We start from the raw sequence: 27,191 nt of genomic DNA on the forward strand, positions 1-27,191 counted from the left end.
AATAATAACCAATCCCCTCTCTCCCTGACAGCATCAAGAATAACCAATCCCCTCTCAACGACAGCATCAAGAATTACCAATCCCCTCTCTCCCTGACAGCATCAAGAATCACCAATTAACACATCTTAATAGTTTCACAAATTTATTCCTTTCAGAAAATAACTGTTAAATTCCAGAACATACACATTTGTGCACAGCATATTTCCAGTGTTCCTTTTCTTAAGTTGCATTTACACAAGCAGCCCAATTCTGATCTTTTGCCCCAATATTGGCAACAGATCTGATTGGGCAAAAGATCAGAATTGGGCAACCTGTGTAAACGTAGCCTTACACACAGTAAAGAGGTTAGACATTGCATTAGCAGAAGGATTTCTGGCAGATATATTTACAGGTACAGTACATTCAGATCAACATAATAAAAAGGTCCATCCAATCAGATCAGTGTGATAAAGGTCCATCCAATCAGATCAGCGTGATAAAACGGTCCATCCAATCAGATCAGCGTGATAAAAAGGTCCATCCTATCAGATCAGCGTGATAAAAAGGTCCATCCTATCAGATCAGCGTGATAAAAAGGTCCATCCTATCAGATCAGCGTGATAAAAAGGTCCATCCTATCAGATCAGCGTGATGAAAAGATCCATCCTATCAGATCAGCGTGATGAAAAGATCCATCCTATCAGATCAGCGTGATAAAAAGGTCCATCCTATCAGATCAGCGTGATAAAAAGGTCCATCCTATCAGATCAGCGTGATGAAAAGATCCATCCTATCAGATCAGCGTGATGAAAAGATCCATCCTATCAGATCAGCGTGATGAAAAGATCCATCCTATCAGATCAGTGTGATAAAAAGATCCATCCTATCAGATCAGCGTGATGAAAAGATCCATCCTATCAGATCAGCGTGATGAAAAGATCCATCCTATCAGATCAGCGTGATGAAAAGATCCATCCTATCAGATCAGTGTGATAAAAAGATCCATCCTATCAGATCAGCGTGATGAAAAGATCCATCCTATCAGATCAGTGTGATAAAGGTCCATCCTATCAGATCAGTGTGATAAAGGTCCATCCTATCAAGCTTTCCAGACGATAGATGGTGTTTAAATATCAGCAGAAGAAACTCACTCAAGAACAAAACAAAAAAGGATTCTCAGATCAAAAGACAAACCAGTTTGCATAATTCTTCAGATTACAAAACAAAAGCTTTGAACAACCAAATCACTTGCTTGTTTTGGGATTATTGGCAGAATTTGCAGCTTTGCTAGAACATAACAAAAGAGATGAATACAGAAGCATAGTATGTTCTCTGATCTTTACCAGGGATCAAACTACCTGTTCATTAACACTAACGAGGGTCAAGGGATACCACTAAGGCTTCTCCTGTTCATTAACACTAACGAGGGTCAAGGGATACCACTAAGGCTTCTCCTGTTCATTAACACTAACGAGGGTCAAGGGATACCACTAAGGCTTCTGCTTTAACTCCAATCACTCAATAGAGCTTTATCATGGGCTTAAAGCAGATGCATGAAGCAAATGTCCTTGTGCTGTGGCAAGTAATATTCCTTGTACACACACACACACTTCTGTACAAACAGAGCTCTTACATAATACAGATTTGATGGCTCCAATTAATGAGATGCATACACTATGTAAATACTACAGGAGGGAAGCTTCCCATTGAGCCAGGCTAACATACTAAAACTGACTTGAAGGGCAGTCATGTATTCACAATGCTTCAATACCAGACTTTTAGGTAGTCATCGGGAGTGTCTAATACATTGTGGCAAAAAAATTTAAAAAAAAGAAATAGAGTTAACTTGACTCAACAATTTAACTTGGCAGGAAATTTGAGGCTTGTAAGTACAGAGAAAACATCTTTACGTAATATTACCTTCTCACAGCACAGTACAGAGAAACATCTTTACGTAATATTACCTTCTCACAGCACAGTACAGAGAAACATCTTTACGTAATATTACCTTCTCACAGCACAAGGATGTCAGTTACTGACGTATCTTTACAGGACGTTGTTTTCGGAGGCTTGATGTGTTTCAACACTTCATTTTATCATCAGTAGTTATAACGCTTCCATAAATATAATATAAATTGGTACCTGCTATTGGGGGTAAATATAATATAATAATACAAATCTACTATTTGGGGGAGGGGGGGTCATAAATATTGAAATGGTAATCCCAAATTTAAACATGGATCCAGATTAGTACCAAGGCCTATTGTCAATTTCATAAGAGCATGCATGCAAATGTGAACATGGGATGCTTGCAATAACTCTGAGCCAAAAACAACAAATTATACAGAAAACCACAAAATGAACATTTTCAAAATCACACCCCCCCCCAAAAAAATATTTTAAAATAAAGATCTTTATGAAATCCAAGTCAGAATCCCATACAGTTGAATGATGCCATCTACTAACCTGACTAAACTCCATGTTGCACTGGGACTCTGACTTCACATAGGTCTAACTAGAGCCTTCACAAAAGAACCACACTGAACCCATAAACACTTTACATGGGGGGGGGAAAAAGAGTACAGTATGGCACAGAAACATAGTTCTACTAAAAACAAAAAGCCAACAAGACAGGTTTGAGGTGAGGAAGTGGGTGGCACAGAGTAGCCAGTAAGTAAACTGCTACATTCTGTGATGTCATAATAGCAAAGGTTGAGACATTGGATTCTAACAGAGGAGGTGCCAACATTTTACGAGGTCATTGTGATGGATGCAATAAATGTATGTTTCTTTTACTACTTGATGCTCAGTTATTGCTGCCAACAGGTAAATAACGTCTAGTGTGGTGGTCCTTCAATCTTCTAGCTACAAGCACATTCACATTGAATAGCTTTAACTGATGTATAAAACAAGACAATTGATAGCAGCTATGGGATTTGCTTTTTGGGGGGGCCAAAATAGAGATGTCCTGTCCAAACTGCAGGTAATGAAGCCTTTACACTGGTTGAGGAACTCCCACACCGATATAAGATAAAAATACATTAAAAATCACTATGTAGACTAACTGCTGCCAGTATAGTTCTGTACCTTTCTTACAACTACGCTAGATAAAAACACAACAAAACAGTCCTTACAAGGCAATTCAAACACTAGGAGATTCTACATCACCACTGGCTGTAGAGTGGGTGTCGTCATGGTCCGGGGTTTGGAGAAGATAAGGCACACTTTCTTAGTGAGATAGGCAGATGTGAAACAAACACAAGTGGACACTTGTACTGGACTGGTTGTGCAGCATCTCAAAATAACAAGATCATAACAGACATCTTAACCTGACAAACGTACCAACAGAACTTCATCACTAAAAGAGACTAGAGTTTGAGGAGGCTGGTGAACCAAGTATAAACAGCCCATATCTGTTAACCATGATGTGTTAATAAAAGCTATGATGAATATGCCACAGGCGACAGAGGAGAGTGGAGCCTCGTTTTTGACACGCTGAATAAAATTTTAAAAAAAAGGGACAGTCAATTATGATGAATCAGCCTCTTTGGTCCCTTCATTTGATACAAATGGAACTAAACCCTTTCCCCCTGTCTGCCTTTTTTTGTCTTTCACAAAGATAGACAGAACAACAGCAGCAGACAAGGCAATATTCATATGTTGAGAAAAACTCCCTTTCCTCTATACCGAAGACTGCAGACTCCTGTCACACAGGTAAAATCTCAGCAGGTTTTGGCTTTAGTGCACTCTAGAACTACAAAAATAGATATTTACACACAGTACCAAGAACTAACACCATCTCTATGACCCTTAGCGCTCACCTGCCACCCAGGGTTCATGACATGAGACATTACATTAGCTTTATTAAAACCTCTCTATTGGAGAGGATTTTAGGGAAGAGACTTAAAAGATAGAGTTAATAATTTAAATGGCTTTTTTCCCCCAGTTTCCTGTGGCCGCTTCTCGACAGCTTCATGAGGGATGACATTGGCATATCATCATGGCTCCTCAGACGACTTTAGCAGCTCCAGGAGTGCTCCAACAGCGCCAAAATATCCCTACAGAAAACATACAACATGGTAAATATAGTATTACTAATACTCAAATTATGATTATGAAATCTGTGAGCTTTGGGGTAGAGTTGACAACTTTGTTTACATTCAGTCTGATAAAATCTAAATCTTCAACACAAATCAAGTGTTGTACCTCGTGTTCTAAGAACAAGGCCTTCAGTTGTCCCTTGGACCAGAAGTCCATAGCGTAGGCCAGCAGCTTAGTAGACACAGTGTTGATCCGTAAGAAATTCCCAACAAACACAACTCTCTCGATTTTCTGAAAGTGAAAATGTTATAGTAGTGGCATCATTTTAATGCAAAACATGTTATGTATCCATAACATGCAGAGACAGTCAATATACAGTTTATAACAGAACTCCAGAAACATTTTAATTTATGTAGTTCTGTCCTTGAGCTGTTGCTGTCTATTAATGTTATATATTATGTCATGTTTCATGTTGACTTGAAGACTAGCTGCTGCTTTTGTAACAGCCAATGGGGATCCTAATGAAATACCAACAGCCAATGGGGATCTTCATAAAATACCAACAGCCAATGGGGATCTTCATTTTTCATTTTTTTTATTTCACCTTTATTTAACCAGGTAGGCAAGTTGAGAACAAGTTCACATTTACAATTGCGACCTGGCCAAGATAAAGCAAAGCAGTTTATGAAATACCAACAGCCAATGGGGATCCTAATAAAATACCAACAGCCAATGGGGATCCTAATAAAATACCAACAGCCAATGGGGATCCTAATAAAATACCAACAGCCAATGGGGGAGATCCTAATAAATAAATAAGTACTCATGATTACCACAAAGTGGAGCTAAAAGACAGGAGTCTGCTGTACAACCCGTTATCAACGTACAAGGCCCAGAGCTGAGAAGGAAGTCAGCTGGTTCAGTATCTGTACTGTTGTCACCGTTGAACTGAACTGCCCTTGCACTTATTGACCTGTCTGTACTATCACTGACACTAAATTCGAAAAAGCAGCCGCACATCTGAGTGATCTTGTAGCAGGTGTGTGGGAACGTCAAAGAGAGAAACCTGCACACCAGTATCACTTATTTTATTCAAGTTTATGTGTCGGCCTCTTGGCCTTTTGTCAGAACTATCACCATTATAGAGATCACGGACACTAAAACATTGTTGCTTGGCAATAAAGTATTCTATACTGTAGTTCATGCTTTTGGAAAAGGTCTACGGGCCAAATGGTGGTGACTGAGCTGAAGTTCTGTGCGCTTTGATAGCCCTGTACAATGCTGCTTGATCACCATGCCACAAGGAAACACTGTAAAGAAGCTGAAAGCATACAGAAAGAAAAAAAAACGCCCAAAAAGACTGAAAATGTGGTTGTCTCACTCACAGCTACTGTAACAGTATTGCTTCCATTCCTCTCCTTGCCCCAACCTGGACTCGAACCAGGGACCACGTCATCAACCGCCTTCCCACGAAGCATCGTTATCTATCGCTCAACAAAACCCGCAGCTCTTACAAGAGCAAGGGAAACAACTACTTCAAGGTCTCAGAGTGAGTGACGTCATCGATTGAAACGCTACTAGCATGCGTGCGCGCGCCGCTAACTAGCAAGCCATTTCACGCCGGTTACACTACCATACATCAAGATGAATGCACGATGTAAAAAAAGTGTAAATGCAAATAAACCCTTAAAAACAACTACTTCGCCTGAAAACATAATGGAGTGAATGACTATTAATATTAATACAAGCTGCAGGGAGAATGTTTGTGCGATTACCTCGTTGACGGCACACATGCGTGCAATGGAACCTATGTTGTTAGTGATGGTGACCAGCATAGCCCGGGCCAGGTCCTCTTTGCTGATGGAGTCTCGTTTCTGCTTGCTCATCATGTGGCCAAAGCTGTGTTTAAAGAACAAAAGCAACATAAGAAAATCACAGGAACTGCTATTAGGAATCAACAAAAGCTTCTTTAAAATAAAAATAAAAAATACAAATAAGAGTTTTGTTTTGTTAAGAATTAAAAGAGAATTGAACATCTTAAAACAAGGCCAGTGATAAAGATCTGGGACAAAGACACTGTTACTTAACCTACATTGCACCATGTACTATGTAGTTGTAGCTTATATCTGTGTGCTTTTACAGTTCATTAACTACCATAACAATTACATTTATGGTTAAATACACACACACACACACACACACATAGTTAAAGTCGGAGGTTTACATACACCTTAGCCAAATACATTTAAACTCAGTTTTTCACAATTCCTGACTTTTAATCCTAGTAAATATTCCGTCTTAGGTCAGTTAGGATCACCACTTTATTTTAAGAATGTGAAATGTCAGAATAATAGTAGAGAGAATGATTTATTTCTTTCATCACATTCCCAGTGGGTCAGAAGTTTACATGCACTCAATTAGTATTTGGTAGCATTGCCTTTAAATTGTTTAACTTGGGTCTAACGTTTTGGGTAGCCTTCCACAAGCTTCCTACAATAAGTTGGGTGAATTTTGGTCTATTCCTCCTGACAGAGCTGGTGTAACAGACAGGTTTGTAGGCCTCCTTGCTCGCATACGCTTTTTAGGTTCTGCCCACAAATATTCTATGGGATTGAGGTCAGGGCTTTGTGATGACCACTCCAATACCTTGACTTTGTTGTCCTTAAGCCATTTTGCCACAACTTTGGAAGTATGCTTGGGGTCATTGTCCATTTGGAAGACCCCTTTGCGACCAAGCTTTAACTTCCTGACTGATGTCTTGAGATGTTGCTTCAATATATCCACATAATTTTCTTTCCTCATGATGCCATCTATTTTGTGAAGTGCACCAGTCCCTCCTGCAGCAAAGCACCCCCACAACATGATGCTGCCACCCCCGTGCTTCACGGTTGGGTTGGTGTTCTTTGGCTTACAAGCCTCCCCCTTTTTCCTCCAAACATAACGATGGTCATTATGGCCAAACTGTTCTATTTTTGTTTCATCAGACCAGTGGCCATTTCTCCAAAAGGTACGATCTTTGTCCCCATGTGCAGTTGCAAACCGTAGTCTAGCTTTTTTATGGCGGTTTTGGAGCAGTGGCTTCTTCCTTGCTGAGCGGCCTTTCAGGTTATGTCGATGTAGGACTAGTTTTACTGTGGATATAGATACTTTTGTACCCGTTTCCTCCAGCATCTTCACAAGGTCCTTTGCTGTTGTTCTGGGATTGATTTGCACCAAAGTACGTTCATCTCTAGGAGACAGAACGCGTCTCCTTCCTGAGCGAGATGACAGCTGCGTGGTCCCATGGTGTTTATACTTGCCTACTATTGTTTGTACAGATGAACGTGGTACCTTCAGGCATCTGGAAGGACGCTCCCAAGGATGCTCCCAAGGATGAAGCAGACTTCTGGAGGTCTAGAATTGTTTAACGAGGTCTTGGCTGATTTCTTTTGATTTTCCCATGATGTCAAGCAAATAGACACTGAGTTTGAAGGTAGGCCTTGAAATACATCCACAAGTACTCCTCCAATTGACTCAAATTATGTCAATTAGCCTATCAGAAGCTTCTAAAGCCATGACATCATTTTCTGGAATTTTCCAAGCTGTTTAAAGGCACAGTCAACTTAGTGTATGTAAACTTCTGACCCACTGGAATTGTGATACAGTGAATTATAAGTGAAATAATCTGTCTGTAAACAATTGTTGGAAAAATTACTTGTGTCATGCACAAAGTAGATGTCCTAACCGACCTGCCAAAACTATAGTTTGTTAACAAGAAATTTGTGGAGTGGTTGAAAAACGAGTTTTAATGACTCCAACCTAAGTTTATGTAAACTTTCGACTTCAACTGTATCTGCATACAGTACCAGTCAAAAATTTGGACAAACCTACTCATTCCAGGGTTTGTCTTTATTTTGACTATTTTCTACATTGTCGAATAATAGTAAAGACATTGAAACTATGAAATAACACATATGGAATCATGCAGTAACCAAAAAAATAAAAAAAAGTGTTAAACAAATCAAAATAAGTATATATTTGAGATTCTTCAAAGTAGCCAGCCTTTGCCTTGATGACAGCTTTGCAAACTCTTGGCATTTAACTGATTTTTCCTTTAATATTTGAAATTGTTGCATGTATATATTTTTTGTTCTAATATATATATATATATATATATAAATAAATAATCATGTTAGATATAATGGCATATATTATCATGGTATATCCAGTATAATGTCTCAGTACTGAGTGATCCCTCCTTCACCTGGAGGCTACAGTAGATCCTTGGAGGCTGAAACGCTCATAGTCTCCTCCGTAGATATCTCTCACCAGCTTGTCCACATTGCTGCTGTCGCCTCTGCTAGCCATATCCAGAGCTTCTTCAAACGTCTCACAGCCAGTCAGCAAGCAGCACAGGCCCAGGAACGTTCCTCCACCAAGACTGAGAGGAGGACACAGAGAAGGGATCAGGCCCAGGAACACATCGATGGGCATTGACATTAAATCGTAAAATGTGTGAAATTTTGTCAAATACACACATGCATGCTTCAAGTTACGATTTCGTCCCTCGTGCTGGGGAAGGGTCATGGAAAGTGGTTCTGAATGAACATACAGCAGTGGCCTAAAAAGGAATCCCCTCTCAGCCTGAGACAGGGAGTACTAGTGGGGGTAGGCAGAACTGTAAGCTGACCCAAAGCCCTCAGGAAGTGTCACAAGGCCAAGGAGCTGTCACTTAAACCTGACTTAACCACAGCCAAGTTATCCTTTTCAGTGGTGTAAATACTTAAGTAAAAATACTTTAAAAAAGTACTACTTAAGTCAGGGGGTTTTTTTGGGGGGGAGATCTGTACTTTACTATTTATATTTTTGACAACATGTACTTTTACTCCACTACATTCCTAAAGAAAATAATGTACTTTTTACTCCTTACATTTTCCCTGACACCCAAAGTACTTACATTGTGAATGTCCTGCTAAGCAATGGTCCAATTCACACACTTATCAAGAGAACATCCCTGGTCCTCCCTACTGCCTCTGATCTGGAGGACTCACTAAACAGAGAACATCCCTGGTCATCCCTACTGTCTCTGATCTGGAGGACTCACTAAACAGATAACATCCCTGGTCATCCCTACTGCCTCTGATCTGGAGGACTCACTAAACAGAGAACATCCCTGGTCATCCCTACTGCCTCTGATCTGGTGGACTCACTAAACACAAATGCTTCATTTGTAAATGATGTCTGAGTGTTGGAGTGTGCCCCTGGCTATCCGTAAATTTAAAAAATACAAGAAAATTGTGCCGTTTGGTTTGCCTAATATAAGGAATTTTAAATGATTTATACTTTTTACACTTAAGTATATTTAAAACCAAATACTTTTAGACTTTTACTCAAGTAGTATTTTACTGGGTGACTTTCACTTAAGTCATGACAATTGGGTTCTTTTTCCACCACAGATCCTTTTGCCAACCTAACCCTGACTTAACCATGGCCAAGTAATCCTTTAATTAACCAACCTAACCCTGACTTAACCATGGCCAAGTAATCCTTTAATTAACCAACCGAACCCTGACTTAACCATGGCCAAGTAATCCTTAAACCAACCTAACCCTGACTTAACCATGGCCAAGTTATCCTTAAACCAACCTAACCCTGACTTAACCATGGCCAAGTAATCCTTAAACCAACCTAACCCTGACTTAACCATGGCCAAGTAATCCTTTAATTAACCAACCGAACCCTGACTTAACCATGGCCAAGTAATCCTTTAATTAACCAACCTAACCCTGACTTAACCATGGCCAAGTAATCCTTTAATTAACCAACCTAACCCTGACTTAACCATGGCCAAGTAATCCTTTAATCAACCAACCTAACCCTGACTTAACCATGGCCAAGTTATCCTTAAACCAACCTAACCCTGACTTAACCATGGCCAAGTAATCCTTTAATTAACCAACCTAACCCTGACTTAACCATGGCCAAGTAATCCTTAAACCAACCTAACCCTGACTTAACCATGGCCAAGTAATCCTTTAATTAACCAACCTAACCCTGACTTAACCATGGCCAAGTAATCCTTAAACCAACCTAACCCTGACTTAACCATGGCCAAGTAATCCTTAAACCAACCTAACCCTGACTTAACCATGGCCAAGTAATCCTTAAACCAACCTAACCCTGACTTAACCATGGCCAAGTAATCCTTTAATTAACCAACCGAACCCTGACTTAACCATGGCCAAGTAATCCTTAAACCAACCTAACCCTGACTTAACCATGGCCAAGTTATCCTTTAATTAACCAACCTAACCCTGACTTAACCATGGCCAAGTAATCCTTAAACCAACCTAACCCTGACTTAACCATGGCCAAGTAATCCTTAAACCAACCTAACCCTGACTTAACTCTTTCAAAGAAGGATAACTTGGCCGCCAGCATGATTTCAGTTTCATCCCAGTGACATGTTCTATGTAGAGATGTTCCAAGGTTGAACTGACGTAAATATAGACTGTCCCTCTGCAACGAGCAGACAGACAGCATCTACTGTCTATGGAACAGGGTAAATACAGACTGTCCCTGTGCAACGAGCAGACAGACAGCATCTACTGTCTATGGAACAGGGTAAATACAGACTGTCCCTGTGCAACGAGCAGACAGACAGTATCTACTGTCTATGGAACAGGGTAAATATAGACTAGACTGTCCCTGTGCAACGAGCAGACAGACAGCATCTACTGTCTAGGGAAAATGGTGCGCATGCAGCGTTCTGCATTCTGACTCAGACGTTGTTCAACCTGGCTTGCTAATAACAATAAAAGCCGTCTATTATCCATCGTGAGTCACAATTCCACTACAAAAAGCTAATATGAATGACTCACAGCAGATGTCAATTATAAATATTTATAATAATATTTTAGAGGTCGACCGATTAATCGGAATGGCTGATTAATTAGGGCCGATTTCAAGTTTTCATAACAATCGGTAATCTGCATTTTTGGACACCGATCATGGCCGATTACATTGCACTCCACGAGGAGACTGCGTGGCAGGCTGACTACTTGTTATGCGAGTGCAGCAAGGAGCCAAGGTAAGTTGCCAGCTAGCATTAAAGTTATCTTATAAAAAAAAAATGTCATCGATCTTAAAATAATCACTAGTTAACTACACATGGTTGATGATATTACTAGTTTATCTAGCTTGTTCTGCGTTGCATATAATCGATGCGGTGCCTGTTCATTTATCCTTGAATCACAGCCTACTTTGCCAAACGGGTGATTTAACAAGCGCATTCACAAAAAAAGCACTGTCGTTGCACCAATGTACCATAAACATCAACGCCCTTCTTAAAATCAATACACAAGTATATATTTTTAAACCTGCATATTTAGTTAATATTGCCTGCTAACATGAATTTCTTTTAACTAGGGAAATTGTGTCACTTCTCTTGCGTTCTGTGCAACAGTCAGGGTATATGCAGCAGTTTGGGCCGCCTGGCTCGTTGCGAACTAATGTGCCAGAATTTTACGTAATTATGACATAACATTGAAGGTTGTGCAATGTAACAGGAATATTTAGACTTGTGGATGCCACCCGTTAGATAAAATACGTAACGGTTCGGTATTTCACTGAAAGAATAAACGTTTTATTTTTGAAAAAATGGTTTCCGGATTTGCCCATATTAATGACCTAAGGCTCATATTTCTATGTGTTATTATGTTATAATTAAGTCTATGATTTGATATTTGATAGAGCAGTGGTAAGCAGCAGCAGGCTCGTAAGCATTCATTCAAACAGCACTTTCCTGCGTTTGCCAGCAGCTCTTCGCAATGCTTCAAGCATTGCACTGTTTATGACTTCAAGCCTATCAACTCCCGAGATTAGGCTGGTGTAACCGATGTGAAATGGCTAGTTAGTTAGCGGGGTGCGCGCTAATAGCGTTTCAAACATCACTCGCTCTGAGACTTGGAGTAGTTGTTCCCCTTGCTCTGCAAGGGCCACGGCTTTCGTGGAACGATGGGTAACGATGCTTCGAGGGTAGCTGTTGTCGATGTGTTCCTGGTTCGAGCCCAGGTTGGGGCGAGGAGAGGAGCTATACTGTTACACTGGCAATAGTAAAGTGCCTATAAGAACATCCAATAGTCAAAGGTATATGAAATACAAATGGTATAGAGAGAAATAGTCCTATAGTAACAACAACCTACAACTTCTTACCTGGGAATATTGAAGACTCATGTTAAAAGGAACCACCAGCTTTCATATGTTCTCATGTTCTGAGCAAGGACCTTAAACGTTAGCTTTTTTACATGGCACATATTGCAATTTTACTTTCTTCTCCAACATTTTGTTTTTGCATTATTTAAACCAAATTGAACATGTTTCATTATTTATTTGAGGCTAAATTGATTTGATTGATGTATTATATTAAGTTACAATAAAAGTGTTAATTCAGTATTGTTGTAATTGTCATTATTATTTTTTTTTTTTTAAGAAATAGGCCGATTAAACGGTATCGGCTTTTTTTGGTCCTCCAATAATCGGTCGACCTCTAGTATATTTATTTTAGGTGCAGATCAGGTTTAATATTGCAGATAAATTGTGTGACTTCCATCAATGTAATTGTCAGCATAATTTCCAATATCCTTTAGCTCCCATCAACCCCTCCCATCTATCCCTGAACACCATCCAGTCCCATCCTTCAGCTCCACTCAACCCCTCCCATCTATCTCTGAACACCATCCAGTCCCATCCTTCAGCTCCACTCAACCCCTCCCATCTATCTCTGAAGACCATCCAGTCCCATCCTTCAGCTACCCTCAACCCCTCCCATCTATCTCTGAAGACCATCCAGTGTGATTTCTATTTGCCATATATTTTTCTACTGTGCTGTTTCACAAAAGTTCTGAACCTTTTCTTTTCTCATAGTTTCTACAGATTGTAAATTAAAAAGGTAAACATTTTTGCTAAGAGTAGATTTATATTATTGATTGACTATGACTTTTTAAAATCACCCAGCAGTGCTATCTGCAGAATTAGCTCCAAGTAAATGTTTCAATTCTTCAGCCATTCCTGAACCTGCAAACAAAAACAAGCTACATATGGACAGTACCAAGACTATTGTTTTTCTCTGTAATCTCTGTTGACATTACAAGATATGATGATTCTCTCTTTTTTATGAGGAAAACTAAAAAATCTGGGAATTTTTGAAGATTACAGTTCCTTTCTGTACAATGACTCCCCACATGCTAGAAAACAACTGTCACTTGGGTCATTCACCTGGGAAAACCCAGTCCATTGATGATCAGTAAAAATGGCTTTGGACTTGTCAAAGCATGTAGACTCTGTATATAAAACCAATACAACAAATGGATTTGAATTGGCACTGGTGAACAGCACTGTCCTGAAAAAAATGTCTGATTTTAAACACTACCAGAAATTATAAACGCAGACCTCCCTGTCCACTGTATCCTGTACCTGGTGCCGGTGACCCGTTTGTAGTTGTCTTTGGAGTACACAGCCAGGATGCTAACCCCAGATCCAATGTTGACCAGCAGCATAGGGAACGGATCAGCCAGACTGCACGGTGTCTTCACACTGTTCTGGGTGTCTGACGGGTTCTTAAAGTAGAAGCACTCAGGGTGGCCGTTGAAACTCACAGAGTCCACATAGAGCAGGCCTTGAATCAGACAGTCAAGCTCATCCAGCTTTAACAGCTCTAAATCAGCCATCTGTAGAGGGGAGAGAGAGGTGGTGTGAGGCAAATCAAAGCATGAAGCAAAACCTCAGTCACCTGCTCCCTCAACCCTGACTATGCAAATAAAAATCAGGTCTGCGGCCATAGAACAGAGAAGCCCATCCGGCCAGCACCACAAACCAAGTGCCTGACAGCACAGCTGGTCTTCGCAGCACTGGTACAGTAAAGCGTCGGCCACAACAAGTCCAGAGAACATTAAAAAAAATATAACAAATGTCTTATCAAACACAGCACACCCTTCCTTGACTGGAATCAAATCAAACTCTATTGGTCACATGCGCCGAATACAACCTTATCGTGAAATGCTTACTTACAAGCCCTTAACCTTATTTTCTTAAAATTGCATTGTTTGTTAAGAAAATATTTACTAATTAAACAAAAAAAATAATGAATTACAACAATGAGGTTATATACAGGGGTACCGGTACAGAGTCAACGTGCTGGGGTACAGGTTAGTCAAGGCAATTTGTACATGTAGGTGGGGGTAAAGTGACTATGCATAGATAATAAACAGTGAGTAACAGCAGTGTAAAAACAAGGTGGGGGGGGGAGGAGAGAGAGATTCAATGCAAATATTCTGGGTGGCCATTTTATTAATTGTTGAGCAGTCTTATGGCTTGGGGGGGGGGGGGGTACCGCTTGCTGTGCAGTAGCAGAGAGAACAAACAGTCTATGGCTTGGGTGACTGGAGTCTGACAATTTCTGGGGCCTTCCTCTGACACCAGCTAGTATATAGGTCCTGGATGTCAGGAAGTGTGGTCCCAGTGATACACTACTCTCTGTAGGCCTTACGGTCAGATGCAGAGCAGTTGCTATGTCAGGCGGTGATGCAACTGGTCAGGATGCCCTCGATGGTGCAGCTGTAGAACATTTTGAGGATCTGAGGACCCATGCCAAATCTTTTCAGTCTCCTGAGGGGGAAAAGGTTTTGTCGTGCCCTCTTCACAACTGTCTTGGTGTTTGGACCATGATAGTTTGTTGGTGATGTGGACACCAAGGAACTTGAAACTCTCGACCTGCTCCACTTCAGCCCCGTCGATGAGAATGGGGGCGTGTTCAGCCCTCCTTTTCCTGTAGTCCACGATCATCTCCTTTGTCTTGATCACGCGTTGAGGGAGAGGTTGTTGTCCTGGCACCACACGGCCAGGTCTCTGACCACCTCCCTATAAGCCATCTCATCGTTGCCGGTGATCAGGACTACCACCGTTGTGTCGTCAGCAAACTTAATGGTGTTGGAGTCGTGTTTGGCCAGGCAGTCGTGGGTGAACAGGGAGTACAGGAGGGGACTAAGCACGCACCCCTGAGGGGCCCCTGTGTTGAAGATAGATGTGTTGTTCCCTACACTTACCACCTGGGGGTGGCTCGTCAGGAAGTCCAGGATCCAGTTGCAGAGGGAGGTCTTTAGTCCCAGGGTCCTTAGCTTAGTGATGAGCTTTGAGGGCACTATGGTGTTGAACACTGAGCTGTAGTCAATGAACAGCATTCTCACATAGGTGTTCATTTTGTCCAGGTGGGAAAGGGCAGTGTGTAGTGCAATTGAGATTGCGTCATCTGTGGATCTGTTGGGGCATTATGCGAATTGGAGTGGGTCTAGGGTTTCCAGGATGATGGTGTTGATGTGAGCCATGACCAGCCTTTCAAAGAACTTCATGGCTACAGACGTGAGTGCTACAGGACGGTAGTCATTTAGGCAGGTTACCTTAGTGTTCTTGGGAACAGGGACTATGGTGGTCTGCTTGAAACAAGTAGGTATTACAGACTCTTATGGTCAGATTTGCCAAATGGAGGGCGAGGGAGAGCTTCGTACTCGTGTCTGTGTGTGGAGTAAAGGTGGTCTAGAATTTTTTTTTCCCCTCTGGTTGAACATGTGACATACTGGTAGAAATGAGATTGCAAGGTCGTCAGGTCACCCATTGTCTCATTCTCTCACTCACCGTTCTGAAGTCGTTCTCGAACTTGTATGCCCCTCCGCCAGTGGCACAGAGCGTGGTGTGGAGGCTGGAGAAGTTCTTGTCTCTGCCCATCTGGATGAAGCGGTGCATGGCCTGTGTGGGGAAGCGGATGAAGTGCAGGTTGCCCGTCCGTCCACACATGGTCAGGTTCTTCAGTTCCAGGTGGACGTCTCGGACGCCCGTCTTCCCGTACGCCGTGTTGGAGGTCAAATAGCGGCGAATGCTCTTCAGGTTTTCCACTTCTTCCTGTTCCTCCTCCGCCGTGATGTCCTTAGGCTCGAAGTAGACCAGCTTCACCAGAGTACCGCCGATGTCCATCCCAAACCAGGGGAAGGCTGTCAAGGCAAAGCAAGAAATACATTGTTATCGCATTGTTACTGTGTCGTATCCCTGTCATCAGAGAAGAACCAATCCGTCTGCCTCACATGCATGCATTTAATTGTTCAATTACTTTTTTTAAATGTTATTAAATGTAACCTTTATTTAACTAGGCAAGTCAGTTAAGAACATTCTTATTTACAATGACCGCTAGGCTACCCTGCCTCTAACCACTAGGCTACCCTGCCTCTAACCACTAGGCTACCCTGCCTCTAACCACTAGGCTACCCTGCCTCTAACCACTAGGCTACCCTGCCTCTAACCACTAGGCTACCCTGCCTCTAACCACTAGGCTACCCTGCCTCTAACCACTAGGCTACCTGCCGCCCCGTTCATGCAGTTGGAAAGCAAGGTTGTATTCAGATAGTATTCTCAATGCCCTCTAAAAAACAATTCCATGCCTTTTGCAACCAAAGTGTCTGTTGTGCCCTTGGGCTAATTATAATCATTAGAATTCCCTTCTCCCAGCTCACATGGCTTGCTCAGATATCTCAATTCTTATTAGCCAATGCCTGTCACGTGATCAGCTCCTTCTCACAGGTATCGCAGCTCCAAAGTAGTCTACAAGTGAAGACAGACGTTAACTTCTATAACGGTATTTTAATGTTTGGTTTGTTCAATTGTGTAGCGCTGTGTGTAACGTCCATTTTTATAGTTTACTCCGCTACTTGAGTCATATCTCTCTCGACCTCTCTCCCTTCTCTCGACCTCTCTCCCTTCTCTCGACCTCTCTCCCTTCTCTCGACCTCTCTCCCTGGTCCCACCCCGTCAGTCAAGGATCGCATTTGTTGTTGCTTGACCACGAGACCCTTTCGTTCAGTCTGCGTGGTCAATGCAGCACATGCATCAATGTTGATGACAACGATGTTGTTTCCACTTTGATCTTAATATAAACCCACAAGCGTACTATAATTACAATATTAGTTTGTGTTTCTTACATGTGCAAACAGCTAGTTTGTATTTTCTTAGCAGGTTAAGCTAAATCGTGTTAGCCACTAATGCGATATCGCTAGTTGCTAACTAGCTAACTAGCTAATAAAAATACTGAGCTAGCTAATACAGCCTGATACCAGTACTGGTGGAGGCTTAAAATCAGCATGTTGTTTGTGCAACAGTATCTTTTAAATCAAAGATGGAATAGACGAAGCATGAATACGTTGGCTATATGAATAAAGATTTAATGTAGCCAAATATTATAGGGTCCCCTAGGAAACACTGAACGTCACTTTGGTTCCTACCCTGTCACAATAACTCATCCATGGCATTTTCATTCGTTGTCATGTCAAACAACACTGTATTCAAATTGCCCACTATTATTTAAATTCTAACTCTAGAATTATAATAAACATTCTATTTCCATGAATCCAAAAGTTCACCCAAGTGTTTTGATCTAAATCGCAATTGCACCATTTGGTTAAAATAAGACATAGTATTTTTACCCATATCGTGGCAGTGTGGAAATGATCTCAAATGAGTGCAGGAAATGCAGAAATGTAGGAAATTATTTTAGGATGACGTTGAATTGAACAGTATAAACCAATCAGAATGGAGAAAGACCCATTAAAATAATTTAGAATGTATGTGTAGCCACCCTAGGGTCACGCACTACACAAAGCAAATGTACAACTTTTATTAATCAAAAACATAAAACACCGTCATAAATTTGAAAAATACCATATATATGATATGATATTTTGGCCATATTTCCCAGCCCTAGTACTGCGCCACGCGCGCTCTGCGATATCCAAATGTATGAAACATGAGGAGAATAACAATCATAGCCATATTTATCAATTTCTGTGTAGTACAAATCAGAGACTCATGATGTAATTCAATTTACTGGGTGTAAATCCATTTCACTTACTGTACTTCAATAACCAAAAGAGATTTTTTCCAAAACTCAAGGTGTCATATCATAGCTGACAACTCATTCTTTCTGCAGACATTTTTTAATCTTAATTCGGAGGAGATTTTTAAACAGAGTCGCATTAAAAACCTAAGGGAGATTTGACTGTTATTTTCGTCAATTTTTCAGCGAATATTGTTGAAAGTTAGTCCTTGTGCATAGACTTGTATGGTTTGTTAAACTTTGAAATCAAATGTTTTTTTTGTCAAAGCGTAATTCCGTTATTATGGAATTGTCCTTAAACCATATCTGATAGGAATCCACGAAAACATGCAGGGAAGTAATAATTATAATTAAAATTAAATTGAATTGTATTTAAAGAGCCTTTAAAAAAATAAAGCACACTATACAGCAAAGATTATAAAACAAAACGATAACCCTCACTTCTAACTGATTAAATGAGACCAAGGTCTACTGTTCCAACCTTTTCTTAGGTTGAAGGATTACTAGGTGATAGGAAAACCTGTCTCCTTGGTAGTGGAATCATTCTTTAATCAGGGAGCAAGGCTAGTGGCACATGACAGTCACCCCACCAGAGGCACCTGCCCTGTCCTGCTTTAGGGGCTGTGGGGCTGTGTGTGTGTGTGTGTGTGTGTGTGTGTGTGTGTGTGTGTGTGTGTGTGTGTGTGTGTGTGTGTGTGTGTGTGTGTGTGTGTGACAGACAGACCAGGACATGTGGGTGAAAGGTGTCTGTTTTCCTCCCCCTCCCCCTACCATGGCTCTCTGCAGTCACAAGGGGGTTGAGAAGGTGTCTGTGTGTGGAGAGGGGGAGGTATGGTGGAGATGTAAAATAATAAAAAAAGGTCACAGTAGAGGTAACATATTTATCTATCTGTAGGTGATCTTTATTCAGAATGTCTTCCAATTCCGATATGTAATTCTCCTTCACATCCTGTATTTACATTTTAGTCATTTAGCACACACTCTTATCCAGAGTGACTTACAGTAGTGAATGCATACATTTCATGCATTTTTTTTGTACTGGCCCCCCGTGGGAATCGAACCCACAACCCTGGTATTGCACACACAATGCTCTACCAACTGAGCCACTGAATATCAGTTGGCGGTCAGGAGGTTTTGAAAAATGTTCTATTCCCCTAAGTTTCTTTCTCTTTGCCCTATCAATGCTACAGGATTAGTGACGGGTATACACTGTAGCCCAGGGTTAGGGTCAATTCCATTTCAATTCAAGAAGTACATTCCCCATTCCACATTTCTCATTGAAAAGCATTGAAGACAATTTGGAATTGGAATGTACTTCTTGAATTGAAATGGAATTGAGCCCAACCCTGGTGAAGTTTACCCATAATGCACATCTCCTCTTGATTTATATTACAATGCAAGAGACAAGAACACACCCTTCTTTGGATCGTAATGTTATGCATGTTTTAAAATGTGGTATTGATAGCTGCTGCGTTCTTGCCCAGGTCTCTCTTCCTTAAAACAAAATGTTTTTAAAAAAAAGAGACTTTCTCAATGGGCTTTTCCTGGTTAAATATACACTACTGTTTACAAAGTTTGGGGTCACTTAGAAATGTCCTTGTTTTTTTTAAAGAAAAGCATATTTTTTTGTCCATTAAAATAAAATTGATCAGAAATACAGTGTCATTTACAATAATAACAATTGTAGCTGGAAATGGCTGATTTTTTATGAAATATCTACAGTTGAAGTCAGAAGTTTACATACCCCTTAGCCAAATACATTTAAACTCAGTTTTTCACAATTCCTGATATTTAATCCTAGTAAAAATTCCCTGTCTTAGGTCAGTTAGGATCACCACTTTATTTTAAGAATGTGAAATGTCAGAATAATAGTAGAGAGAATGATTTATTTCAGCTTTTATTTCTTTCATCACATTCCCAGTGGGTCAGAAGTTTACATACGCTCAATTAGTACTTGCACAAAGTAGATGTCCTAACCGACTTGCCAAAACTATAGTTTGTTAACAAGACATTTGTGGAGTGGTGGAAAAATGAGTTTTAATGACTCCGACCTAAGTGTATGTAAACTTTCGACTTCAACTCTACATTAGGTGTACAGAGGCCCATTCTCAGCAACCATCACTCCTGTGTTCCAATGGCACGTTGTGTTAGCTAATCCCAGTGTATAATTTTAAAAAGGTTAATTGATCATTAGAAAACCCTTTTGCAATTATGTTAGCACAGCTGAAAACTGTTGTTCTGATTATAGAAGCAATAAAACTGGCCTTCTTTAGACTAGTTGAGTATCTGGAGCATCAGCATTTGTGGGTTTGATTACAGGCCCAAAATGGCCAGAAACAAAGAACTTTCTTCTGAAACTCATCAGTCTATTCTTGTTCTGAGAAATTAAGACTATTTCATGCGAGAAATTGCCAAGAAACTGAAGATCTCATACAACGCTGTGTACTACTCCCTTCACAGAACAGCTCAAACTGTCTCTAACCAGAATAGAAAGAGGAGTGGGAGGCCCCGGTGCACAACTGAGCAAGAGGACAAGTACATTAGAGTGTCTAGTTTGAGAAACAGACGCCTCTCACAAGTCCTCAACTGGCAGCTTCATTAAATAGTACCCACAAAACACCAGTCTCAACGTCAACAGTGAAAAGGCTACTCTGGGAGGCTGGCTTTCAAGGACATTTCTAAGTGACCCCAAACTTTTGAACGGTAGTGTATATATTTTTATATTGAATTGACCTTACACCAAATTGGAGGCTGTTGAGGAGAGGACAGCTCATAATAATAAATGGCTGGAACGGAGTGAATGGCATCAAACACGTGTTGATACCATTCCACTAATTCCGCTCCAGATATTACCTTCCTCCCCAATTAAAAGGCACCACCAAACTCCTGTGACTGACACCTACCAGTGAAAACAGTGTCAGTGTCCACTAAACTTGCTAATCATCTCATCGGTGAAATTTAACTAGTGGAAGAACATTTACTTGACTGATGGAATCAGGTGTCCAATCTGGAATCTTTCTTAACGAGAGTCGTTCCGTGAAAACCATACCTCCTGATCACCACCTTCCGGAGACACCTGAAACCCCAGCTCTTTAAGGAATACCTGGGATAGGATTAAGTAATCCTTCTAACCCCCCCCCAAAAAAAAGATATAGATGTACTATTGTAAAGTGGTTGTTCCACTGGATATCATAAGGTGAATGCACCAATTTGTAAGTCGCTCTGGATGAGAGCGTCTGCTAAATGACTTAAATGTAAAAACAAAGATGACCACACTTTGAAATCCACCCTTTCCTCATCACTTCCTTCACTAACTATGTCAGACGCACGCTCCTGGGTGAAGTTTCAGCTTCCCCAATCCTAACCTTAACCATTAGTGGGGAAAAATGCAAAAACAGACCCAAGATCAGCGTCAACTTCACACTACTTCCCAGATGCTCTGTAGAAAGGCTTTAGTCCAGGCATCTCCAACCCTGGTCCTGGAGAGCTTATCTTCCTGTAGGTTTTCACTTCAACCCCAGTTGTAACTAACCTGATTAAGCTTATCAACCAGCTAATTGCTAGAATCAGATTAGGGTTGGAGCGAAAACCTACAGGAAGGTATCTCTCCAGGAACAGGGTTGGAGTTAAAACCTACAGGAAGGTATCTCTCCAGGAACAGGATTGGAGTTAAAACCTACAGGACGGTATCTCTCCAGGAACAGGATTGGAGTTAAAACCTACAGGACGGTATCTCTCCAGGAACAGGGTTGGAGAGCCCTGATAGGCTATTGGTTTGCCTACTCAACCTCTCTAAACGTGCCTAAATTGACATTTCCTGCAGTGGCTTGGAGGCGGCCAAATAAACTGATGTGATGCTATAATTAATTGATACTAAAATGTACAGCATATTTAAGGGAAAATTCCAACAAACAAAAAAATACATTGTGGTATTTGTTTTATTAGTCCATTGTTGATATAGTCCAAATGTTTTGAATGCCAGCTGAGGTGTAGGCAAATAGGAAGTGTGTTTGCTTTAACCAATTCTGATGCAGTACTTCATGCAATCCCCCCCCCCGGGTAGATAACATTTACCGTTGATTATTATAGCTATAGGTTAAGAGATGAGGTCATCCAAATGACAGCTCAGAAAGAATGCTGAGGGTGTTGCCAAGTTGAATGTGCACTATATTCTTGTGTAATACAGTACACCACTTCAGATAAAAATTAGGCCTAGTTTGAAATCTCTCTATATTGATGCTGATATTGATCACACCATTTAGGTAGTGTATGTGTTACTGATAAGCTCATCTATAGGCTCGGTTGGTATGCATGCCATTTATGGTGACTACATTCTGCAGGGCATTAGACATAGTTACTGGTTTAAATCATATGGTTTATGGTAAATGGCTTCAGTAAACTTGAAGTATGCATTGTAACATTAGCATGTGAAAAAAAAATCTCAGGGTCAGACCTATCAAATTATCACCAAGGATTAACATTTACAGTTGGACAACAGATTAATTATTATCCAACAATATTGGCTTCTGATGTGAACATTATCCTCTGAATATAGTCTATAGGACCAACATTATCCTCTGAATATAGTCTATAGGACCAACATTATCCTCTGAATGCAGTCGATAGGACCAACATATAGTCGATGGGACCAACATTATCCTCTGAATATAGTCTATAGGACCAACATTATCCTCTGAATATAGTCTATAGGACCAACATTATCCTCTGAATATAGTCTATAGGACCAACATTATCCTCTGAATATAGTCTATAGGACCAAGGACCAAGATTATGCTCTGAATATAGTCTATAGGACCAACATTATCCTCTGAATATAGTCTATAGGACCAACATTATCCTCTGAATATAGTCTATAGGACCAAGGACCAACATTATCCTCTGAATATAGTCGATAGGACCAACATTATCCTCTGAATATAGTCGATAGGACCAACATTATCCTCTGAATATAGTCGATAGGACCAACATTATCCTCTGAATATAGTCGATAGGACCAACATTATCCTCTGAATATAGTCGATAGGACCAACATTATCCTCTGAATATAGTCGATAGGACCAACATTATCCTCTGAATATAGTCTATAGGACCAACATTATCCTCTGAATATAGTCTATAGGACCAACATTATCCTCTGAATATAGTCGAAAGGACCAACATTATCCTCTGAATATAGTCTATAGGACCAAGAGATACGATGTTGGTGTCGGTGAAAGCGTCCACTGGACTGAAATCTCATCGAGGTACCTCTAAAACCAGAGTAGGACATGCGCGACAGCTAGGGCATAACAGCTAGGGCATAACAGCTAGGGCATAACAGCTAGGGCATAACAGCTAGGGCATAACAGCTAGGGCATAACAGCTAGGGCATAACAACTAGGGCATAACAGAGAACACTATTTTCTCTCTCCAGTCTAACACAATTAGAGCTGAGGAATGCCGACTAGCAGGCTTAACCAATGGGACCGTTGAACTTGCCCGGGAGGTCTGTCCTGGAAAGAAACCCAATAGTGGAGAGAATGTTTCTCAATGTCCCCGAGGGTGTTAAATAATGGCAGTGCAGAATAGCCCTACTTGTGAAAACATTTGTAATCTACTCTGACGAATTAAAAACACTGTACCTTGTTCCTATCATACTGTATGTTTCGAGAGGGTCAAATTCCACTGTCATGGAAACAATAGCAACCAACTTACCTGGCTTCTTTACATTACTCGGTTTCATAGTGGTGAATGCAAACACACTTATGAATACCCGAAAGAATGCAGGCATGCAAAGTTAAGATCAGTGTTTACAATCCTTTGATTCCCCAGTTTTTATTGTCACAGCAAATACATTTAAATAAAATAAAATCTCTTGCATCGTGACTTCGTCTCCCAAGTTTTAACTTCTAACAGAAACCAGGGAAAAGGGAATTTTGTACATTCGGGGGCGGTGCCCTGGCTCTTTCACCCAGCCTTGCGGAGATAAGGGCGGCCTCTGATTGGTCGAAGTACACCAAGCCTTCTTATCAGTAGCGATTTCAGCACACCTTCTGACTGAGAAGACACCAATCACGGTGCAACTATTGCAAAAACAAAAGTAGTCACTTGTTTTCTATCTAACCCCCCACAACGTGGCTGGATCTAACCCCCCACAACATGGCTGGATCTAACCCCCCACAACGTGGCTGGATCTAACCCCCCACAACGTGGCTGGATCTAACCCCCCACAACGTGCCTGGATCTTACCCCCCTGGATATGATCTAATAACAGATCATATCCAGCACATCATTGTTAATATTAGGAGCTATCTAGTTGAATAGGGTGTTTTACTGACAGCCTAAAGTAGTCACAGCCCCTTTGATCGCGATCAGAATCACTTTTATTTTGCCTAGTACATTTACACATACCTTCAATTTCACTCTGTGAAATGGTGCTGCCAGCAAAAGACAAAAAGTATACTGACAGAATATAGACAAGAGGAATTGACACAATCTATATAGAGCACAATGTATACAACCAAAACACCATGGCTACTCTCACTGGAACGCCAACCTGGCCCCCCTAATGATTATGCAAGATGTTCAGTACCATGCATAGCTGACCATGTAGCTTCTTTAATTACATGTAGCACAGTGGCTTTTACAAACCTCTACCCGGCGACTCCCTAGACGCAGGCCTATCACAATTTTGTCGTAACCCTAAACTAGCTCACCTGATTAACCTACCGGTAATCAAGTGCTTGATTATTAGTTTATAATAATCTAAAATCGGGTGTGATCTGTAGTGGGAAAAGTACCCATTTGTCATACTTGAGTCAAAGTCAAGAGACCTTGATAGTAAATGACTCAAGTAAAAGTCACCCAGTAAAATACTACTTGAGTAAAAGTTTTTAAAGTATTTTGGTTTTAAATATACTTAAGTATCAAATGTAAAAAAATCATTTCAAATTCCTTATATTAAGCAAACAAGAGGGCACCATTTTCTAGTTTATTTAAGGATAGCCAGGGTCACACTACAACACTCAGACATCATTTACAAACCAAGCATGTGTTTGGTGAGTCCACCAGATCAGAGGCAGTAGGGATGACCAGGGATGTTCTCTGTTTAGTGAGTCCTCCAGATCAGAGACAGTAGGGATGACCAGGGATGTTCTCTGTTTAGTGAGTCCTCCAGATCAGAGGCAGTAGGGATGACCAGGGATGTTCTCTGTTTAGTGAGTCCTCCAGATCAGAGGCAGTAGGGATGACCAGCGATGTTCTCTGTTTGGTGAGTCTACCAGATCAGAGGCAGTAGGGATGACCAGGGATGTTCTCTGTTTAGTGAGTCTACCAGATCAGAGGCAGTAGGGATGACCAGGGATGTTCTCTGTTTGGTGAGTCCTCCAGATCAGAGACAGTAGGGATGACCAGGGATGTTCTCTGTTTGGTGAGTCCACCAGATCAGAGACAGTAGGGATGACCAGGGATGTTCTCTGTTTAGTGAGTCCTCCAGATCAGAGGCAGTAGGGATGCCCAGGGATGTTCTCTGTTTAGTGAGTCCACCAGATCAGAGGCAGTAGGGATGACCAGGGATGTTCTCTGTTTGGTGAGTCCACCAGATCAGAGGCAGTAGGGACGACCAGGGATGTTCTCTGTTTGGTGAGTCCACCAGATCAGAGGGAGTAGGGATGACCAGGGATGTTCTCTGTTTAGTGAGTCCTCCAGATCAGAGGCAGTAGGGATGACCAGGTATGTTCTCTGTTTGGTGAGTCCTCCAGATCAGAGACAGTAGGGATGACCAGGGATGTTCTCTGTTTGGTGAGTCCACCAGATCAGAGACAGTAGGGATGACCAGGGATGTTCTCTTGATAAGTGAGTGAATTAGACCATTTTACTGTCCTGCTAAGCATTCAAAATATAACGACTACTTTTAGGTGTCAGGGAAATTAAAAAGTAAATCATTTTCTTCAGGAATGTAGTGGAGTAAAAGTACACGTTATCAAAAATATAAATAGTAAAGTACAGATACCCCCCTAAAAAACTACTTAAGTAGTATTTTGAAGTATTTTTTACTTAAGTACTTTCCACAACTGGGTGTGATCTCTGTGGAATAGTTACCTACATGTAACAGTTCAGGGTCCACGAGGAAGGCTTTGAAAACCCTCCATGTAGCTGCCTAACATAAATTGTGTCATTTGATGAGTAAACACAGAAATGACTACACGCACCTACAACCCCCCCCGTCAGTGTGTGTGAGACACTTACGTGGTCTGTTTCTCTTCACCGAATCAACTCTTCTCCGTAACCGGCATCTTTTCGCAGGAGATGAGCCATTGGCTTCGACATGATCAGTCTGCAGATGATGGAAGTGTTTCATACTGCTTCTAGCACCGTTACAGTTTCCACTTGATGTGTATACGTTACAGCCACCGGTGTCAGCCCGAGAATGAAACTCCTTTTCAAGTCCGTTCGCACGACAAGATCCGGACCCTTTTCTATCGATAATTGATTTTGCTTTATCCATTGTGGCAGTTGTCTAGCTACGTCAGATATCAGACTAAACTAACTAAACGAGGCAAAGAGTTGTTGTCTCTAACTAGTTAACTCGTACGATAAAATACAACCCTGCGCACCCTACATTATTTTATTTTATTTATTTTAATTAACGAAATTGCTCGAGTAGAAAATATTTATTCGCTCTTAGTACCAATAATGTACGCTTTTTATTCAGTTAATAAAAGGCGTAAAGACCTATCCGCTTCAAGACGTTTTGACCGGGAGGTCACCGTGGGTAATTTACTTCTGACTTTTACAAGCCGCCGCTACCGCAGTTCCTGAGTTAAAACAGCCGGTTAGCGCGTTACGTCACAAATAATGGCTCCCGAACTCGTCTGCCCTGTCCAGGGGATACGGGCTACGGTCAGTGCTATTTGGGATCCTCGGGCCGTCCCTACCATAACCTTTAACGCATTACCTTTAACACATTACCTTTAACACATTACCTTAACCATGTCAACTGCAATGGGGGGGGTATGGACATCCCAACGATCCCAGATAGCACCCGTTCTCTTTCTATACATAAAAATACAAAACAAGCGTTCAGGTTTATAAATCCAATAAGCAGAACGGTCGTGTTATAGCGTATGGATAAAATAATGATTTCATGTTACTTCTCTCTAGATGTAGGCTAACGTTCAGCCACGGCTGTGCCATATTTATAGGTATGTGCAGCAGTAGCCGTCAGTAGCAGTCACGTTGAGGTGATTTATAACACACA

At 41.1% G+C, this 27,191-nt stretch overlaps 1 protein-coding gene across 4 annotated transcripts; it reads right to left on the reverse strand.

Moving 5' to 3' along the window:
* Positions 1 to 125: 125 nt before the first annotated feature.
* LOC106589938 (pantothenate kinase 1) lies at positions 126 to 26,888 on the reverse strand. 4 transcript variants are annotated; one of them, XR_006762560.1, is made up of 8 exons: positions 26,180 to 26,884; positions 15,688 to 16,040; positions 13,474 to 13,727; positions 8,264 to 8,440; positions 5,796 to 5,919; positions 4,186 to 4,311; positions 1,988 to 4,037; positions 126 to 1,943 (listed from the first exon to the last, which is right to left on the reverse strand). XR_006762560.1 is itself a non-coding variant. In XM_014180388.2 (7 exons), the coding sequence occupies exons 1-7, from the start codon at positions 26,436 to 26,438 to the stop codon at positions 3,978 to 3,980; spliced, it is 1,353 nt and encodes a 450-aa protein (XP_014035863.1). In that variant the 5' UTR covers positions 26,439 to 26,884; the 3' UTR covers positions 126 to 3,977. The 4 variants fall into 4 exon arrangements, 2 of the variants coding, with proteins under 2 accessions (XP_014035863.1, XP_014035864.1); XR_006762561.1 differs by having other exon boundaries at positions 126 to 4,037; positions 8,329 to 8,440; positions 26,180 to 26,888; XM_014180388.2 differs by having other exon boundaries at positions 126 to 4,037.
* Between the last annotated feature and the right edge of the window lie 303 nt (positions 26,889 to 27,191).

The sequence above is a fragment of the Salmo salar genome, chromosome ssa28, assembly GCF_905237065.1.
Source record: "Salmo salar chromosome ssa28, Ssal_v3.1, whole genome shotgun sequence".
In the NCBI taxonomy this organism is placed as follows: Eukaryota; Metazoa; Chordata; class Actinopteri; order Salmoniformes; family Salmonidae; genus Salmo; species Salmo salar.

Excerpts from the sequence above, each read along its gene's own strand:
- LOC106589938 (XM_014180388.2), bottom strand. The coding sequence starts at position 26,438 with ATGGATAAAGCAAAATCAATTATCGATAGAAAAGGGTCCGGATCTTGT. Across the intron at positions 13,728-15,687 it reads TCGAGAACGACTTCAGAACG|ATGGCTGATTTAGAGCTGTT; the intron begins GTGAGTGAGAGA and ends TCCCCTCTACAG. Across the intron at positions 5,920-8,263 it reads GGATCTACTGTAGCCTCCAG|CTTTGGCCACATGATGAGCA; the intron begins GTGAAGGAGGGA and ends CTTTAAACACAG.